Genomic DNA, 21,844 nt, shown 5'->3' with positions numbered 1-21,844 from the left:
GGATTAAAATGTCCCTGTGAGGTACCGGATTAAAATGTCCCTGTGTGGTACCAGATTAAAATGTCCCTGTGAGGTACTAGATTAAAATGTCCCTGTGAGGTACTAGATTAAAATGTCCCTGTGAGGTACCAGGTTAAAATGTCCCTGTGAGGTAGCAGCAGAAAGAATGTGTGGTTTGACGTATTTGATGTGTTTGACCTACTTGGCGTGTTTGATGTACTTGCCGTGTTTGATGTATTTGACATGTTGGACATATTTGACGTGATGGACATATTTTACGTGATGGACATATTTGATGTGTTTGACGTGTGTATACATTTTTAATGTGTTTGACATGTTTGACGTGTTTGATGTGTTTGACGTGTTTGACGTGTGTATACGTGTTTGACGTGTTTGTCGTATTTGACGTGTTTGATGTGTTTGACGTCTGTATACATATTTGACGTGTTTAAAAAATTATATATTTAACCTTTATTTAACCAGGTAGGCCAGTTGAGAACAAGTTCTCATTCACGACTGCGACTTAGCCAAGATAAAGCAAAGCAGTGCGACAAAAACAACAACACAGAGTTACACAAACAAACATACAGTCAATAACACAATAGAAACATCTATGTACAGTGTGTGCAAATGTAGAAGAGTAGGGAGGTTAGGCAATAAATAGGTCATACAGGCGAAATAATTACAATTTAGCATTAACACTGGAGTGATAGATAGACATATTTGACGTGTGTATTTTACGTGTTTGATGTGTTTGACGTATTTGAAGTGTTTGGCGTGTGGATACATATTTGACGGAAGGGAGAGTGAGGCCATGTCTTGCTCTTTTGTTGACAACCATCATCTCTATCTGATAGGTCACAGATGTGTCTGACTATGAGGAATGTGTAATCTGTCTCAACTCTGAACCTCCCCTCCAGGTTGAGTTGTTGTTTGGCCGAGGGAGGGGAAATGCCTCCTCTGTCCAGGTTACGTTAGCTCCTCGATTGGGACTCCCATCAGGTTACTATTATTTGAATGTCACACATACATTCACAGTGTGATTCATGTTCAAGATCATATTCAACTTGACCATAGCGACCTGCTTATGAGTTCCGCTGATTCTGAATATGTTGCGGTAGCCTTGTCACATGTCGTGCCCCACATTGGACTCCACCTCAGTGCCCTTTCATAGAGCGGGTCAAAGGTCATGTAACCACAGAGCAGCAAATGTGAGGGCTGCTTTGTTCCGTCATGTGATTTCTGTGGTCTAGCTGGCTGACACACAACCTTACTGCCGGCTCTTACGAAAGTTGAATTATGGCATATGAGAGTCCCTCTCACTTTTTGCATGGAACTGAAAGGATTCCATATTATTGAAAACCTCCACAGTTTCTCTGACTTTGTCAAATATGTCCACATTATGCTAAAGTGATACAGTTCAACTTTTAAGGTTGTGGGGGCCTCCTGAGTGGTGCAGTGGTCTAAGGCCCTGCATCACAGTGCTAGCCGTGCCACTAGAGATCCTGGTTCCAGTCCAGGCTCTGTAGCAGCCGGCTATGACCGGGAGATCCATTTGGCCCAGTGTCATCCGGGTTAGGGCAGGGTTTGGCCAGCAGGGATGTTCTTGTCCCATTGCGCACTTGTCCCATTGCGCACTAGTGACTCCTGTGGTGGGCTTGGCGCAATGCACGCTGACACGGTTGCCAGGTGTACGGTGTTTCCTCCAACACATTGGTGCGGCTTGCTTCCAGGTTAACTGGATATTGTGTCAAGAAGCAGTGTGGCTTGGCTGGGTTGCGTTTCATGGCGCATGGCTCTCGACTTTTGCGTCTCCCGAGTCTGTACGGGAGTTGCAGCGATTGGACTCTTGATTGGAAAATTGGAAACCACGAAAAAGGGGTATCTTCTTATTTCATCCAAAAGAAATACAGAGAGCTCAGTTTTTTTCTTTTCTCTTGACTGTGTTGTCAGTCTGGTGGTCAGATTGGGTGCTCCTCACTGTGGTGTCAGGGGGGGGGGGCTCTCCCTGCCTGGCTTGGGAAAATCCAACACAGCGCCTGAGGGCCCCCACCCCTCCCTGTCTCCTTCCCTCCATCCGAACCCCTGCCCAAAAGAATGGGGCAGTGCATTCCGCCTGCCTAGAGACCATTTTCCCCTTTCAAACACTGGCTCTCAGAGTGACAGATGAATTTGAATAAGAATCGCTGTACATTCACCCCACTGCCCCGATGACGAAGCCAGGGAGAGACTGGGTGGCCAGCCATACAACCATCTGATTGGCTGCTATTATTCAGGCTGTTTTTACATCGCTACAGCCAGTTGTGCAAGTTTTTTTTTTACACACACTGAACACACACTCACACTTACACACACACCCACAGACACTCTGCAACTGAACCGGCCTGCAGAAAGATTCTCACCAGAGAGGACTGAGTTAAACTTGCGCGGCTGTGTGAGTACTTAGATCTTATTCATATTATTACTATCCCAGCTAGCACATTTGGTTCCTTGAAAGTTGTTGGAACGTACATTTTTTGGTTTCCCATTGGCTCTGGGAACGAAGCCATACGTCCCCTGACCGGTAAAACTGAACATTTTCGCCTGTTAATGGGAACCTAAATGTTTAGGTTGCAGGGAGGTTTGTTTTACTATGGTTCCCTGAAAGGTTTCCTTATAGGTTTTATTAACGTCCTGAGAATGGAAATGATAGGTTTTTTGAAGGTAATTAAATAACATTAATTTCTTATTTTTTAATTTAACCTTTTATTTAACCGTCAAAAAAGCCCATTGAGACTTTCTGAGAACAATCTGAGAACATTCTCTAAATGTTGTGAAGGTTTTGAACTAAATGTAAAGGTTATTTGGACGTTTTTGAATAACTTTCTTAAAACTTTCACTGAATGTTTTAATAACACTGCTAGCTTAGTTAGAGTTGTCTGTTTTGATCTCCAAGCACATCTTGGGACATGGACATTTATGTGCTTCAGCATTAATCAAGCAAACACATTTATTTTTCATCGTGACACAGCATCAGTGAGACCCAAACCTAGAATCTTCTATTCTCTGTCCATGGAATTAGTCCACTGCGCCACCATGATGGAGCTAGCATGCCATGTTTTTTTACAGATACAAAGCTGTTCATTTTAGTTTATTCAAACAGACCCCATTTCAAAGGAAACAAGCACTCATTAAGATCTGGTGTAGCCAATTAGCGGGTGTGGCCAACACACAACATGAGAGAATTTTGTTGACGCTGAGAACGGAATTTAAACGTTTTTAAATAACATTATTAGAACGTCCTCTGAATGTTACTAAAGTTTTCCTGTGTTTTTTTATGGAAAGTTTTCTTAAAGGTGAACTATGCAGAAGTTGCTCCGCCATTTCCTGGTTGCTAAAATTCTAATAGTTTGCCTAATTTCAGTTAATGTGACAAAATATGCAAGTTATTGTAGAGAAACATTGTACCATCTAAACCGCTGTGAAATATATTTCCCATAACCACAAATACTGTATTTTCAGCTGTTTGAAGCTGGCGTACAAAACCGAAAGTAAAAGATGCAAAAACAAAACGTATTTTTATTTAACTAGGCAAGTCAGTTAAGAACAAATTCTTATTTTCAATGATGGCCTAGGAACAGTGGGTTAACTGATGACAGATCTATAACTCACATTTCAATGTGCATTTGGTCAGGTTGCCCAAAAAGCACATACTGCTTTAATGTTCTGAGAATGGAATTATTATGTTTTTATTTTTAAATATGCTGAGAATGTTCCAAAACCAAAGCAACTATCCTGCACCATTCCCAGAACATGGTGGGAAGGTAGTATGTAAAATAACAACAGGACAGCCACGCTCTCACCAAACTCAAAACAAAAACATATGGTTCCCAGAACGTTATGTGCTAGCTGGGATGTCTAGATAAATCACTTTTCAGAAGTTTGACCTAACAGATGTGTTGTGTCTGATTGATTGTCTGAAAAGGTTGTAGAACTTTGTCTTTGTGAGTTAACATCTGTGCTACTAGCGTGTTACACCCTAATGCTTTTTATTTATTTATTTATTGCATACAGGCACTTTTAGTAAACACATCCTGTCAGAGATTTGTATTATTATGTTGTTGAAATGGTGAATTTGAAGGACTTGAGATACTTTTATGGTAGATTTGTTGGACTTTGTGACTGAATTGGCGTTCTGTGATAGTTAAGTGTGTCCTCTGGTAAACTGGTAGATTTCTGTGGCATGTTGTTGTCTTGTTTCTGTGGTAAACTGTCAGCTGACTTAAATTGACGTGAATTTCTGTAAACTGTTCTCCTTGTGGTTGTTTTATGTTGGTGGGAAACTGTGGTAGTGGCATTGTGTTGCAGAGCTGTCCCAGTGTAGGACACTTCAGCAGGGTACAGTGGCTGCAGAGAGGGGCCCCGATCCTCAAGGGTTTCGACCCACAGAGAGACCTACCAGCCAGGCCCCAGCCAGCCAGCCTGCCCCCAGCCCTCAGCCAGCCAGCCAGCCAGCCAGCCTGCCCCCAACCCTCAGCCAGCCAGCCCTCAGCCAGCCAGCCAGCCTCCAGCCCTCAGCCCCCAGCCATTAGTCCCCAGCCAGCCTGCCCTAAGCCCCTCTGGCCCAAGGCTGCAGTAGGTAGCGAACCAAGCATCGTACGCTCCCAACAATTGAATGGGTTAACCTAACCTGATGTTTAAAGTTGAAACAGATTTTTTCCCCAGTTCAGTAGCATGCATTTTCCCCGTCTTATTCTGCATAGTCACATTATGGAAGAGCCATGCAGGTTTGGTCATTGGCCTTATGAGAACAGCAGCACGTGGAGTTAACTCTCCCTGTAAAACGGATATGACATCACTGTGTGATATCAGCATCCCTCTTCTTCACTGCTTGGAACTTGTTTAACCTGTAACAGAGGTGAATGTACTGAGAGAGACTTGGTCTTGGTCATTTCTTCAAATAATCATCTTTATTTAATAATGATTAATTATTGCAATAATGAGACCATCAGCCCACCAGTCTTGACTGACTATTAGGTTTAGTCTAGCCTTTACAGACGATGCACAGTTTTTATATAGCTGATACCAAGATTGCTTAGTCAGTCACTTCTAACCTTCCCATAAGCCACCTTGGTTATCTACACAGGATGGTCTTTTACTTAGTTTCCCAGATGGCAGGAAGATGAGACAATGAGGCATTGTTCTCAACTCTTCCAGGCTCTCTCTATCTCGAGTCACACACACCACATCTTGTCTATAGAATGCTAGCTTTTAGGTTTTTATCACCAACACAAGTCAATTGTCAGCTTCAAGCCATCTCTAGTAGAACCCATGTCCTCAACACCCAGACTGGCTGCAGGGTGCTAGAGTGGAGACCATAAAACACAGCATTAGCAGGACAGAAATACCTTACTGTTTGTTAATAAATAATTGTTACATATCTGAATACTTATGTAAATAAGATATTTCAGTTTTTTATTTAGCATGAATTTGCAACAATTTCTAAAAACCTTTTTTTCGCTTTGTTCTTATGGGGTATTGTGTGCAGATTGAAGAGGAGAAATATGTATTAAATCCATTTTACAATTATGTTGTAAAATAACAACATGTGGAAAAAGTAAAGTGGGTCTGAATACTTTTCGAATGCACTGTAGATTGTTTTGGTTGAAACAACATTGACTTAGCCAGTTTTTGCTCAGTGGATGGTGAGATGTTAGATTATTTTGCCATGCTAAACCATATTGACAAAAAGTCTTATAAATGACTTCATTATCATTGGTTGGATTTGGTACTATTTGACAACAACTTTAATTTGTTTGAGACAAGTCAGATTAGAATAGTTGGACATCACTAATCTGTTTTCCCGTGCACACATCTGAAGGAACACATGCTCTGACCCATTTAGCACTTAAAGCTGTGTCTGTGTAGACTGTGCACACACAACTCCTTTCTCTCCACGGTTACACGACACGGTCACACGACACGGTCACACGACACGGTCACACGGCACGGTCACACGACACGGTCACACGACACGGTCACACGACACGGTCACAGGGGCACCCCTGACCTCTAGGGTCTGGGACATCCCACGACTCCCTGAGAGCCAGTGGGTGGAGGGTCACCAGCACGTAGAGACATTTCCAAATAGATCTTTAGATATAGGTTACTCCCCGACAAAGGTCATCCTGACAAAACGTGTCAGAATTGTAAAAGCTTTGTTCGATTGAACATGGGGAAAACATGTAAAAGAAAAAATAAAGCAATTGTCATTATATGAAAAATGCCTTGGTGCTGCTTGTTGTTTTACTGATATAAATGGCTGAGCCCTCCAGTGTTTCAATGGAGGATCCTTGTGGATTATGATGCAAAATTATTACAACTTTGAAGACCAATTGATGCTATTTCACTTTCACAGAGACATTTGTTTGTCCAACTCACTCAAAACACACACACTCTCTCCCACTCTGTGTTTCAGCCTTCCGGATGACCTTCTGTCAAGGTATACTGACTTCCACCATGGCTGCATATCTGGGCTTCTTCATTTTGGGTGAGTGGAAGTTTCAGTTTTTATCCTGCTCTTTGTAAACATTCAGTTTACTGTATTACGGTCTGTCTCTATGGTGATGTATTCTGTCCTCTCACTACTCCCATCCAGAATCACAACACTCTCAGCACCAAAACACTCTCACATGATGTTAGTGTTTGTCACTCAGAATCAGCTGCTTCCCCTAAACAACAGGATAAATGTTGTTGTTTATTGAGTATTGAAAGTACATTTTCCAACTCTCACTTACCCGAATCAGCTATGGGCATATTATGCCACAGAATCCCACACTGGAGGACTATAGTAGTTTGAGGCATCTGGTTTTTGAAAACAGGCTTTGATGACCTTGTCTACGGTAGAGCCCCACAACAACTCACTGTTTTCTCCATTCCTCCATTCACACTAACCTCTGACCTGACCTAGTCTGTCTCGCTCTGAACCCTGTGTTTCTGGTCCTCGCTCTCACTTGTATCACCCTGGTTCCCAGTCCAAGATCCTAAGGATTTAGCATTCCTTCATCTGCTGTTTACACTTTCTTTTTTCTGCCAAACATTCTTGGTGAGATTCTATTTGGCAAACAGAACTACTGCTTTTTGGTTCCCTCTCTCCGGGACTGGATTGATATCAGTTTAGACCCCGTGGTCTGGAAAATGCTAGTGTACACTGACATTACAGTTTGATGGATTTGATTCATTAACATCCCATATTTATGCAGCCAAATGTCAAGGAAGGAAGGGAAAGTAGAAGAGACAGGGAAGAGAGGAGGGTAAAACAGGGAAGAGAGGAGGGGAACACAGGGAAGAGAGGAGGGGAACACAGGGAAGAGAGGAGGGTAAAACAGGGAAGAGAGGAGGGGAACACAGGGAAGAGAGGAGGGGAACACAGGGAAGAGAGGAGGGGAACACAGGGAAGAGAGGAGGGGAACACAGGGGAGAGAGGAGGGGAACACAGGGAAGAGAGGAGGGGAACACAGGGAAGAGAGGAGGGGAACACAGGGAAGAGAGGAGGGTAAAACAGGGAAGAGAGGAGGGGAACACATGGAAGAGAGGAGGGGAACACAGGGAAGAGAGGAGGGGAACACAGGGAAGAGAGGAGGGGAACACAGGGAAGAGAGGAGGGGAACACAGGGAAGAGAGGAGGATAAAACAGGGAAGAGAGGAGGGTAACACAGGGAAGAGAGGAGGGTAAAACAGGGAAGAGAGGAGGGGAACACAGGGAAGAGGAGGGGAACACAGGGAAGAGAGGAGGGGAACACAGGGAAGAGAGGAGGGTAAAACAGGGAAGAGAGGAGGGTAAAACAGGGAAGAGAGGAGGGGAACACAGGGAAGAGAGGAGGGGAACACAGGGAAGAGAGGAGGGGAACACAGGGAAGAGAGGAGGGGAACACAGGGAAGAGAGGAGGGTAAAACAGGGAAGAGAGGAGGGGAACACAGGGAAGAGAGGAGGGGAACACAGGGAAGAGAGGAGGGTAAAACAGGGAAGAGAGGAGGGGAACACAGGGAAGAGAGGAGGGGAACACAGGGAAGAGAGGAGGGGAACAGGGAAGAGAGGAGGGGAACACAGGGAAGAGAGGAGGGTAAAACAGGGAAGAGAGGAGGGTAAAACAGGGAAGAGAGGAGGGGAGCACAGGGAAGAGAGGAGGGGAACACAGGGAAGAGAGGAGGGGAACACAGGGAAGAGAGGAGGGGAACACAGGGAAGAGAGGAGGGGAACACAGGGAAGAGAGGAGGGGACCACAGGGAAGAGAGGAGGGGACCACAGGGAAGAGAGGAGGGTAAAACAGGGAGGAGAGGAGGGGAACACAGGGAAGAGAGGAGGGGAACACATGGAAGAGAGGAGGGGAACACAGGGAAGAGAGGAGGGTAAAACAGGGAAGAGAGGAGGGGAACACAGGGAAGAGAGGAGGGTAAAACAGGGAAGAGAGGAGGGGAACACAGGGAAGAGAGGAGGGGAACACAGGGAAGAGAGGAGGGGAACACAGGGAAGAGAGGAGGGGAACACAGGGAAGAGAGGAGGGGAACACGGGGAAGAGAGGAGGGGAACACAGGGAAGAGAGGAGGGGAACACAGGGAAGAGAGGAGGGGAACACAGGGAAGAGAGGAGGGTAAAAGCAGGTGAGAGGGGAAAGCCAGGGGAGAGATGAGGTGACTGGAGAGAGAGGTCAGTCATTTAGTGACGACATGGAGAGAAGAATGAGCAAAGCAAGGGCGTGAGAGGAAAAAAAGCTCATTAGTGTCCATATTGGACAGAATGTGCTGATAGAGAAAAGGAGGGTATTAGAGCACAGCTTCATTGCCAGCAGTGTGAGAAAGCAGAGAGAGGCTTGAGAGTGCTGCAGGGCACAGACTGATGCACACATTTCCTCAGAGGTTACAGGTTATGGCCATGACTTTTCAAACATTTTTTACAGTTGCTGGTCAGTTCTGTTAAAGTCGGATGATTACATATTTCGAAAGCACACTGTAAAACATCCCGCAGTGACACTGTCAAATTCCATGGCAAAGGTGCGGGCAGTCATTTTGCATCTGTAATACTGTGTGCAATGTGTTTGGTATTGTCACATTCTCTCAGGGTAAATACTGAGGAGGATTGGTTAGTCCATGGGCTTGACTGGCAGAGCAACAGCTTCCTTAGAGAGGAGACAGACACAACCCCCACACTTCCCTTCCTCCCCATCACATGGTTTTGTTTTACTAGTGTGTTGTAAGGAAAGAGAATCCTTTTCAGTTTGCGTGAATGCTGCCATCAATCCACGGTTTCTGGTTATTGACAGTTTTAATAGTCCCAGTGGGTACAACATCTCCAATGCACTTTCTAATAAACTTACTCACCGAGTCAGCGTATACGATACATTGATGTTATTGTCTGAGGCTACCCGGAACATATCCCAGTCCACGTGATCGAAGCAATCTTGAAGCGAATCCGATTGGTCAGACCAGCATTGGATAGACCTAAGCACGGGTGCTTCCCGTTTTAGTTTCTGCCTATAGGAGGGGAGCAACAAGATGGAGTCATGGTCAGATTTGCCAAAGGGAGGGCGGGGGAGGGCCTTGTATGCATCGTGGAAGTTAGAGTAGCAGTGGTCCAGTGTTTTGCTCGAGCGGGTACAACAATCAATGTCCTGGTAAAATTTAGGTAGCCTCGTTCTCAAATCTCTCATAATCATATCAATCCTAATCATTTCTCTCTCTCTCTCTCTCTCTCTCTGTCTCTCTCTCTCTCTCTCTCTCACTCACTCACTCACTCACTCACTCACTCACTCACTCACTCACTCACTCACTCACTCACTCACTCACTCACTCACTCTCTCACTCACTCACTCACTCACTCACTCACTCACTCACTCACTCACTCACTCACTCACTCACTCACTCACTCACTCACTCACTCACTCACTCACTCACTCACTCTCTCACTCTCATATATATTATGTTTATTTCTCCATTTCATACACCATAATCGCTGTTACTACCAAAGATGATCCACTACTCAGACTGTTGTTCAGTCTCTTAGGCATTCATTCCAAAAAATCTGTTTAGTTGGCACCATCGATTTGAGTAATCCACTAGTTCAACTTGCAGAGAAAGGAATCCAAAAATCTACCCCTAAACTTTGTTTCAGCAAGTCAAAATATGTTTGTATTTACTCCTCAGACACCCTAAAATGTAATCAAACTATAATGTTTATTTCGGAACGAAGTGTGTTCAATACGAAACCGATTTTAGCAGGTGCGCAACTTCATCATGACGCGCCATGACACGGATTTCCGAGACTGTGTCCTCATACAAAAACTGTTATTTCTTATTCGTTTTTGAAGTTACAAGCCTGAAACTTTGGACATAGACTGCTGACACCCTGTGGAAGCCATAGGAATCCAGGGAGCTATTTTACAATATGAGCTTTCTCTTGCATATCTAAGAGGATGGTCTCTCCCCCCCCAAAAAAAATTCTGGGTTGGTTTGTCTTTGGATTTTATCCTACCATATCTATTGTGTTATATTCTCCTACATTATTTTAACATTTCTACAAACTTCAAAGTGTTTTTTTCGCAATGGTACCAATTATATGCATATCCTGGCTTCAGGGCCTGAGCTACAGGCAGTTTGCTTTGGGCACGTCAGTCAGGCGGAAGTGGAGGAAAAGGGGTCTGATCCCTAAGAGGTTTTTAAGATGCCGGAACAATGAGCGCTGAAAGCTTTTTAACCTCTCTAGTCATACAGCACAAGCTTATTATATTAGGTCATCTCGCAGAGTAGACGCTAGCTACTTACATCTTTGGAGATTCAGTTGAAAATCTGTTATTTAAATCCAACACAATTTGGGGTATTTCTGGAATGTCTTGCGATCGATGGATAACTAGCAACAGCTCTAGTCTGTAGGATTGTCAGAATGGGGCCTCTGCAGGGCTAATTGGTAAATGAGGTGATACACCTGCGTGCACACACACGCGCACACGCACAAGCACACGTACATACATACATACATACATACCTACCTACCTACCTACCTACCTACCTACCTACCTACCTACCTACCTACCTACCTACCTACCTACCTACCTACCTACCTACCTACCTACCTACCTACCTACCTACCTACCTACATACATACATACATACATATGCAGCCAGTGAGGTATGAAGTGTGTTCAATGGACTACTGTCTGTCTGTCCCCCCAGGCCAGGACCCAGGCAGCTGCCCTACTCTCCTCTCTCACCTGGTCGTCATCGTAGCTTTCCCAGGAACTCAACTCTAATCCAGTTACAGACAGATTACTGGGTCTTGTGATTTTCTTAAACCCTCCCTCTCTCCCTTCCCTGGGTCGGCAGTGGCACAAAGTATAGGTTGCTTGATATTCTAGAAGGTGTGCCCTTTTCTCCTCATTCACCTGCAGTCTGGAATCTAGGTCATGTTCTCTATGAGTGAACATTCACTTCTGTTGTGTGGAAGTGTTACCTTTCACCTTCCATCTGTATCAACTGGTGCATTGCTATGTGCTCTCCTACTGTACAATTAATACAGAACTGAATGGAGACAGTGTTCCTGTTAAACGTTAACCATCAGTGACAATGTTATCTGATTGATTCCATCACACAGTCTGTTGTTTCTGGATAAGGGTCAACACTGACAGCTATGAGGGCAGTGACGGGACCCACCATAGACTAGCCTAGGGAGAGATTATCCCAGGGCAGTGGACCCACCATAGACTAGCCTAGAGAGAGATTATCCCAGGGCAGTGGACCCACCATAGACTAGCCTAGGGAGAGATTATCCCAGGGCAGTGGACCCACCATAGACTAGCCTAGGGAGAGATTATCCCAGGGCAGTGGACCCACCATAGACTAGCCTAGGGAGAGATTATCCCAGGGCAGTGGACCCACCATAGACTAGCCTAGGGAGAGATTATCCCAGGGCAGTGGACCCACCATAGACTAGCCTAGGGAGAGATTATCCCAGGGCAGTGGACCCACCATAGACTAGCCTAGGGAGAGATTATCTCAGGGCAGTGGACCCACCATAGACTAGCCTAGGGAGAGATTATCCCAGGGCAGTGGACCCACCATAGACTAGCCTAGGGAGAGATTATCCCAGGGCAGTGGACCCACCATAGACTAGCCTAGGGAGAGATTATCCCAGGGCAGTGGACCCACCATAGACTAGCCTAGAGAGAGATTATCTCAGGGCAGTGGACCCACCATAGACTAGCCTAGAGAGAGATTATCTCAGGGCAGTGGACCCACCATAGATTAGCCTAGGGAGAGATTATGTCAGGGGCAGTGGACCCACCATAGACTAGCCTAGAGAGAGATTATCCCAGGGCAGTGGACCGACCATAGACTAGCCTAGGGAGAGATTATCCCAGGGCAGTGGACCCACCATAGATTAGCCTAGGGAGAGATTATGTCAGGGCAGTGGACCCACCATAGACTAGCCTAGAGAGAGATTATCACAGGGCAGTGGTCCCACCATAGACTAGCCTAGGGAGAGATTATGTCAGGGGCAGTGGACCCACCATAGACTAGCCTAGAGAGAGATTATCCCAGGGCAGTGGACCCACCATAGACTAGCCTAGAGAGAGATTATCTCAGGGCAGTGGACCCACCATAGATTAGCCTAGGGAGAGATTATGTCAGGGGCAGTGGACCCACCATAGACTAGCCTAGAGAGAGATTATCCCAGGGCAGTGGACCGACCATAGACTAGCCTAGGGAGAGATTATCCCAGGGCAGTGGACCCACCATAGATTAGCCTAGGGAGAGATTATGTCAGGGCAGTGGACCCACCATAGACTAGCCTAGAGAGAGATTATCACAGGGCAGTGGTCCCACCATAGACTAGCCTAGGGAGAGATTATGTCAGGGGCAGTGGACCCACCATAGACTAGCCTAGGGAGAGATTATCTCAGGGCAGTGGACCCACCATAGACTAGCCTAGGGAGAGATTATCCCAGGGCAGTGGACCCACCATAGACTAGCCTAGGGAGAGGTGATCTCAGGGCAGTGGACCCACCATAGACTAGCCTAGAGAGAGATTATCTCAGGGCAGTGGACCCACCATAGACTAGCCTAGAGAGAGATTATCCCAGGGCAGTGGACCCACCATAGACTAGCCTAGAGAGAGATTATCTCAGGGCAGTGGACCCACCATAGACTAGCCTAGGGAGAGATTATCTCAGGGGCAGTGGACCCACCATAGACTAGCCTAGAGAGAGATTATCCCAGGGCAGTGGACCCACCATAGACTAGCCTAGGGAGAGATTATCTCAGGGCAGTGGACCCACCATAGACTAGCCTAGGGAGAGATTATCCCAGGGCAGTGGACCCACCATAGACTAGCCTAGGGAGAGGTGATCTCAGGGGCAGTGGACCCACCATAGACTAGCCTAGGGAGAGATTATCTCAGGGCAGTGGACCCACCATAGACTAGCCTAGGGAGAGATTATCTCAGGGCAGTGGACCCACCATAGACTAGCCTAGAGAGAGATTATCTCAGGGGCAGTGGACCAACCATAGACTAGCCTAGGGAGAGATTATCTCAGGGGCAGTGGACCGTCCATAGACTAGCCTAGGGAGAGATTATCCCAGGGCAGTGGACCCACCATAGATTAGCCTAGGGAGAGATTATCCCAGGGCAGTGGACCCACCATAGACTAGCCTAGAGAGAGATTATCCCAGGGCAGTGGACCCACCATAGACTAGCCTAGAGAGAGATTATCTCAGGGCAGTGGACCCACCATAGATTAGCCTAGGGAGAGATTATGTCAGGGGCAGTGGACCCACCATAGACTAGCCTAGAGAGAGATTATCCCAGGGCAGTGGACCGACCATAGACTAGCATAGGGAGAGATTATCCCAGGGCAGTGGACCCACCATAGACTAGCCTAGGGAGAGATTATGTCAGGGCAGTGGACCCACCATAGATTAGCCTAGGGAGAGATTATGTCAGGGCAGTGGACCCACCATAGACTAGCCTAGAGAGAGATTATCACAGGGCAGTGGTCCCACCATAGACTAGCCTAGGGAGAGATTATGTCAGGGGCAATGGACCCACCATAGACTAGCCTAGGGAGAGGTGATCTCAGGGGCAGTGGACCCACCATAGATTAGCCTAGGGAGAGATTATCTCAGGGGCAGTGGACCCACCATAGACTAGCCTAGGGAGAGATTATCCCAGGGCAGTGGACCCACCATAGACTAGCCTAGGGAGAGATTATCCCAGGGGCAGTGGACCCACCATAGACTAGCCTAGGGAGAGATTATCTCAGGGGCAGTGGACCCACCATAGACTAGCCTAGGGAGAGATTATCCCAGGGGCAGTGGACCGACCATAGACTAGCATAGGGAGAGATTATCCCAGGGCAGTGGACTCACCATAGACTAGCCTAGGGAGAGGTGATCTCAGGGGCAGTGGACCCACCATAGACTAGCATAGGGAGAGATTATCTCAGGGCAGTAAACTGTGTAAATCCAGTAAAAGCAGCATGGGTTGACGAGGCCTAGCTGCTCTGACGGTGTATTCACTGCTGTGCTCAGCTCTCCAGTCCTAGGGCTGAAAACGTCTCAGGAGTGGATGAAGGCTTGACTCCCAGACGAAAGACAGTTGCGGTGAAGCCCAGGATCCCATCATGTTGTCCAACCTTGTCAGCCTGACAGCCTGAGCCTGGTGCTTCTTTCCCCATGCCAGCCTGTATAGAGATCAGCAGCACGGTACATGTATGGACGGGCCCTCTACACTCCAACACACACATTCCACCTCCTCACAAGGGCATTGTGGGAGGGGGCGGACTGTTTGGAACTGTCCGTGTCCAACACCTGGAATGTTTTTCTTAATGAATAACATTTTCCCCTCACGCAGTCTCCCTGCATTCTTGCTATAGCCCCCTGATCTGAAGGGAGATGGGGCGTGCGTGTGTGTGTGTGTGTGTGTGTGTGTGTGTGTGTGTGTGTGTGTGTGTGTGTGTGTGTGTGTGTGTGTGTGTCTCAGTTGGCGGGCGGCGTACAGACACGTGCTTGACCAATGCTCTAATCAGACCGCAAAACCAGCTGGTGTCAACAGCAGTTTTAAAACCTACAAACGCTCTGTGTTTTTGTTTTCACACTGGAATAAATTAGCATTAGGATCTGACCTAAAGTAACGTTCTCTAACATGCCAACAGGAATTGATATATTGATATATGACATATGTACATTTCATCAGTGAATTTCCCCTGGTCTACGGTATATTAAACAATGGGTTCCTAGGGAGGATTTGAAATGTTCTTTGAAATGTGTATCGTTGTTATTAGATGCTATAACAGAGGAGGTGAAAGCAAGCCCTGGGGTGATTTTACTAGGGCCCTCCCCAAATATACTCTTACAAATCTCACACACACACACACACACACACACACACACACACACACACACACACACACACACACACACACACACACACACACACACACACACACACACACACACAAAGAGGCACACACAGATGCGGTTGCACACACACACACACACACACACACACACACACACACACACACACACACACACACACACACACACACACACACACACACACACACACACACACACACACACACACACTCACACTCACACTCACACTCACACTCACACTCACACTCACAGATGCGGGTGCACACACACACACACACAAAGCACCGGTCTGCAGTGGTGCCTTGTAATTACCAGCCCAAACCAGGTACATTTCAACATCGGGGAGAAAATAGAACAGCCATCTGATGAGAGGATAGACCTCCAACATAATGTCATTACAGTGAACCATAGTGAGCTGGGCAATTCAACACACTCATGGTTCAACCACAAGGGCTGAGATACACTAGAGACCTGACCGTGTGGTGCAAGGACAACAACCTCTCCCTCAACGTGATCAAGACAGGAGAAGATTGTGGACTACAGGAAAAGGAGCACCGAGCACGCCCACATTCTCATCGACGGGGCTGTAGGGGAGCAGGTTGAGGGCTTCAAGTTCCTTGGTGTCCACATCACCAACAAACTAACATGGTCCAAGCACACCAAGAGAGCCGTGAAGAGGGCACGACAAAACCTATTCTCTCTCAGGAGACTGAAAAGATTTGGCATGGGTCTTCAGATCCTCAAAAGGTTCTACAGCTGCACCATCGAGAGCATCCTGACGGGTTGCATCACCGCCTGGTATGGCAACTGCTCGGCCTCCGATCGCATGGCACTACAGAGGGTAGTGCGTACGGCCCAGTACATCACCGGGGCCGGGCTTCCTGCCATCCAGGACCTCTATACCAGGCGGTGTCAGAGGAAGGCCCTAAACATTGACAAAGACTCCAGCCACCCTAGTCATAGACTGTTCTCTCTGCTACCGCACGGCAAGCAGTACCGTAGCGCCAAGTCTAGGTCCAAGAGGCTTCTAAACAGCTTCTACCCCCAAGCCATAAGACTCCTGAAAATGTAATCAAATGGCTACCCAGACTATTTGCATTGCAACCCCCCCCCCCCCCCCCTTCTACGCTGCTGCTACTCTCTGTTATTATCTATGCATAGTCACTTTCATAGTCATAGTCACTACCTACACGTACATACTACCTCAATTACCTCGACTAACCGGTGCCCCCGCACATTGACTCTGTACCAGTACCCCCTGTATATAGTCTCCCCATTGACTCTGTACCAGTACCCCCTGTATATAGTCTCCACATTGACTCTGTACCAGTACCCCCTGTATATAGTCTCCACATTGACTCTGTACCGGTACCCCCTGTATATAGTCTCCACATTGACTCTGTACCAGTACCCCCTGTATATAGCCTCCACATTGACTCTGTACCGGTACCCCCTGTATATAGCCTCCACGTTGACTCTGTACCAGTACCCCTGTATATAGCCTCCACATTGACTCTGTACCAGTACCCCCTGTATATAGCCTCCACATTGACTCTATACCGTAACACCCTGTATATAGTCTCCACATTGACTCTGTACCGGTACCTCCTGTATATAGCCTCCACATTGACTCTGTACCAGTACCCTCTGTATATAGCCTCCACATTGACTCTGTACCAGTACCCTCTGTATATAGCCTCCACATTGACTCTGTACCAGTACCCCCTCTATATAGTCTCCACATTGACTCTGTACCAGTACCCCCTGTATATAGTCTCCACATTGACTCTGTACCGGTACCCCCTGTATATAGCCTCCACATTGACTCTGTACCAGTACCCCCTGTATATAGTCTCCACATTGACTCTGTACTAGTACCTCGTATATATAGTCTCCACATTGACTCTGTACTAGTACCTCGTGTATATAGTCTCCACATTGACTCTGTACCAGTGCCCCTGAATATAGCCTCCACATTGACTCTGTACCAGTGCCCCTGAATATAGTCTCCACATTGACTCTGTACCAGTGCACCTGAATATAGTCTCCACATTGACTCTGTACCAGTGCCCCTGAATATAGTCTCCACATTGACTCTGTACCAGTGCCCCTGAATATAGTCTCCACATTGACTCTGTACCAGTGCCCCTGAATATAGTCTCCACATTGACTCTGTACCAGTGCCCCTGAATATAGTCTCCACATTGACTCTGTACCAGTGCCCCTGAATATAGCCTCCACATTGACTCTGTACCAGTGCCCCTGAATATAGCCTCCACATTGACTCTGTACCAGTGCCCCTGAATATAGCCTCCACATTGACTCTGTACCAGTGCCCCTGTATATAGCCTCCACATTGACTCTGTACCAGTGCCCCTGAATATAGCCTCCACATTGACTCTGTACCAGTGCCCCTGTATATAGCCTCCACATTGACTCTGTACCAGTGCCCCTGAATATAGCCTCCACATTGACTCTGTACCAGTGCCCCTGAATATAGCCTCCACATTGACTCTGTACCAGTGCCCCTGTATATAGCCTCCACATTGACTCTGTACCAGTGCCCCTGAATATAGCCTCCACATTGACTCTGTACCAGTGCCCCTGAATATAGCCTCCACATTGACTCTGTACCAGTGCCCCTGAATATAGCCTCCACATTGACTCTGTACCAGTGCCCCTGTATATAGCCTCCACATTGACTCTATACCAGTACCCCTGTATATAGCCTCCACATTGACTCTGTACCAGTGCCCCTGTATATAGCCTCCACATTGACTCTATACCAGTACCCCTGTATATAGCCTCCACATTGACTCTGTACCAGTGCCCCTGAATATAGCCTCCACATTGACTCTGTACCAGTGCCCCTGTATATAGCCTCCACATTGACTCTATACCAGTACCCCTGTATATAGCCTCCACATTGACTCTGTACCAGTGCCCCTGTATATAGCCTCCACATTGACTCTGTACCAGTGCCCCTGAATATAGCCTCCACATTGACTCTGTACCAGTGCCCCTGTATATAGCCTCCACATTGACTCTGTACCAGTGCCCCTGTATATAGCCTCCACATTGACTCTGTACCAGTGCCCCTGTATATAGCCTCCACATTGACTCTGTACCGGTACCCCTGTATATAGCCTCCACATTGACTCTGTACCAGTGCCCCTGAATATAGCCTCCACATTGACTCTGTACCAGTGCCCCTGTATATAGCCTCCACATTGACTCTATACCAGTACCCCCTGTATATAGCCTCCACATTGACTCTGTACCAGTACCCCTGTATATAGCCTCCACATTGACTCTGTACCAGTACCCCTGTATATAGCCTCCACATTGACTCTGTACCAGTGCCCCTGAATATAGCCTCCACATTGACTCTGTACCAGTGCCCCTGTATATAGCCTCCACATTGACTCTATACCAGTACCCCTGTATATAGCCTCCACATTGACTCTGTACCAGTGCCCCTGTATATAGCCTCCACATTGACTCTGTACCAGTGCCCCTGAATATAGCCTCCACATTGACTCTGTACCAGTGCCCCTGTATATAGCCTCCACATTGACTCTGTACCAGTGCCCCTGTATATAGCCTCCACATTGACTCTGTACCAGTGCCCCTGTATATAGTCTCCACATTGACTCTGTACCAGTGCCCCTGAATATAGTCTCCACATTGACTCTGTACCAGTGCCCCTGTATATAGTCTCCACATTGACTCTGTACCAGTGCCCCTGAATATAGCCTCCACATTGACTCTGTACCAGTGCCCCTGAATATAGTCTCCACATTGACTCTGTACCAGTGCCCCTGTATATAGTCTCCACATTGACTCTGTACCAGTGCCCCTGAATATAGTCTCCACATTGACTCTGTACCAGTGCCCCTGAATATAGTCTCCACATTGACTCTGTACCAGTGCCCCTGAATATAGTCTCCACATTGACTCTGTACCAGTGCCCCTGAATATAGTCTCCACATTGACTCTGTACCAGTGCCCCTGAATATAGTCTCCACATTGACTCTGTACCAGTGCCCCTGAATATAGCCTCCACATTGACTCTGTACCAGTGCCCCTGTATATAGTCTCCACATTGACTCTGTACCGGTGCCCCTGAATATAGCCTCCACATTGACTCTGTACCAGTGCCCCTGTATATAGTCTCCACATTGACTCTGTACCGGTGCCCCTGAATATAGCCTCCACATTGACTCTGTACCAGTGCCCCTGTATATAGCCTCCACATTGACTCTGTACCAGTGCCCCTGTATATAGTCTCCACATTGACTCTGTACCGGTGCCCCTGAATATAGCCTCCACATTGACTCTGTACCAGTGCCCCTGAATATAGTCTCCACATTGACTCTGTACCGGTGCCCCTGAATATAGCCTCCACATTGACTCTGTACCAGTGCCCCTGAATATAGTCTCCACATTGACTCTGTACCAGTGCCCCTGAATATAGTCTCCACATTGACTCTGTACCAGTGCCCCTGTATATAGCCTCCACATTGACTCTGTACCAGTGCCCCTGTATATAGCCTCCACATTGACTCTGTACCAGTGCCCCTGTATATAGTCTCCACATTGACTCTGTACCAGTGCCCCTGTATATAGCCTCCACATTGACTCTGTACCAGTGCCCCTGTATATAGCCTCCACATTGACTCTGTACCAGTGCCCCTGTATATAGCCTCCACATTGACTCTGTACCAGTGCCCCTGTATATAGCCTCCACATTGACTCTGTACCAGTGCCCCTGTATATAGCCTCCACATTGACTCTGTACCAGTGCCCCTGTATATAGCCTCCACATTGACTCTGTACCAGTGCCCCTGTATATAGCCTCCACATTGACTCTGTACCAGTGCCCCTGTATATAGCCTCCACATTGACTCTGTACCAGTGCCCCTGTATATAGTCTCCACATTGACTCTGTACCAGTGCCCCTGTATATAGCCTCCACATTGACTCTGTACCAGTGCCCCTGTATATAGCCTCCACATTGACTCTGTACCAGTGCCCCTGTATATAGCCTCCACATTGACTCTGTACCAGTGCCCCTGTATATAGCCTCCACATTGACTCTGTACCAGTGCCCCTGTATATAGTCTCCACATTGACTCTGTACCAGTGCCCCTGTATATAGTCTCCACATTGACTCTGTACCAGTGCCCCTGTATATAGTCTCCACATTGACTCTGTACCAGTGCCCCTGTATATAGCCTCCACATTGACTCTGTACCAGTGCCCCTGTATATAGCCTCCACATTGACTCTGTACCAGTGCCCCTGTATATAGCCTCCACATTGACTCTGTACCAGTGCCCCTGTATATAGTCTCCACATTGACTCTGTACCAGTGCCCCTGCATATAGCCTCCACATTGACTCTGTACCAGTGCCCCTGTATATAGCCTCCACATTGACTCTGTACCAGTGCCCCTGTATATAGCCTCCACATTGACTCTGTACCAGTGCCCCTGTATATAGTCTCCACATTGACTCTGTACCAGTGCCCCTGTATATAGTCTCCACATTGACTCTGTACCAGTGCCCCTGTATATAGTCTCCACATTGACTCTGTACCAGTGCCCCTGAATATAGCCTCCACATTGACTCTGTACCAGTACACCCTGTATATAGTCTCCACATTGACTCTATACCAGTGCCCCTGTATATAGTCTCCACATTGACTCTGTACCAGTGCCCCTGTATATAGTCTCCACATTGACTCTATACCAGTGCCCCTGTATATAGTCTCCACATTGACTCTATACCAGTGCCCCTGTATATAGTCTCCACATTGACTCTATACCAGTGCCCCTGTATATAGTCTCCACATTGACTCTATACCAGTGCCCCTGTATATAGTCTCCACATTGACTCTGTACCAGTGCCCCTGTATATAGTCTCCACATTGACTCTATACCAGTGCCCCTGTATATAGTCTCCACATTGACTCTGTACCAGTGCCCCTGTATATAGTCTCCACATTGACTCTGTACCAGTGCCCCTGAATATAGCCTCCACATTGACTCTGTACCAGTACACCCTGTATATAGTCTCCACATTGACTCTGTACCAGTGCCCCTGTATATAGCCTCCACATTGACTCTGTACCAGTGCCCCTGTATATAGCCTCCACATTGACTCTGTACCAGTGCCCCTGTATATAGCCTCCACATTGACTCTGTACCAGTGCCCCTGTATATAGTCTCCACATTGACTCTGTACCAGTGCCCCTGTATATAGCCTCCACATTGACTCTGTACCAGTGCCCCTGTATATAGCCTCCACATTGACTCTGTACCAGTGCCCCTGTATATAGCCTCCACATTGACTCTGTACCAGTGCCCCTGTATATAGCCTCCACATTGACTCTGTACCAGTGCCCCTGTATATAGTCTCCACATTGACTCTGTA

General features: G+C 47.2%; 1 protein-coding gene across 2 annotated transcripts in view; it reads left to right on the top strand.

Moving 5' to 3' along the window:
- Positions 1-21,844, top strand: part of LOC139543016 (laminin subunit beta-1-like) — a 78,083-nt gene that overhangs the window by 15,208 nt on the left and 41,031 nt on the right. The window contains exons 1-2 of one of the 2 annotated variants that reach the window (XM_071349106.1): positions 2,310-2,434; positions 6,458-6,529. In XM_071349106.1, the coding sequence (XP_071205207.1) occupies positions 6,466-6,529 (64 nt within the window). In that variant the 5' untranslated portion in view covers positions 2,310-2,434; positions 6,458-6,465. Of the gene's footprint in view, positions 1-2,309; positions 2,435-6,457; positions 6,530-21,844 lie in introns of those variants that run through there. The other variant, XM_071349107.1, reaches the window with a different exon arrangement.

The sequence above is a fragment of the Salvelinus alpinus genome, chromosome 17 (assembly GCF_045679555.1).
Source record: "Salvelinus alpinus chromosome 17, SLU_Salpinus.1, whole genome shotgun sequence".
Classification (NCBI taxonomy): Eukaryota; Metazoa; Chordata; class Actinopteri; order Salmoniformes; family Salmonidae; genus Salvelinus; species Salvelinus alpinus.
The sequence above is the reverse complement of the archived record's forward strand: the minus strand, read 5'-3'. Positions and strand labels throughout refer to the sequence as shown.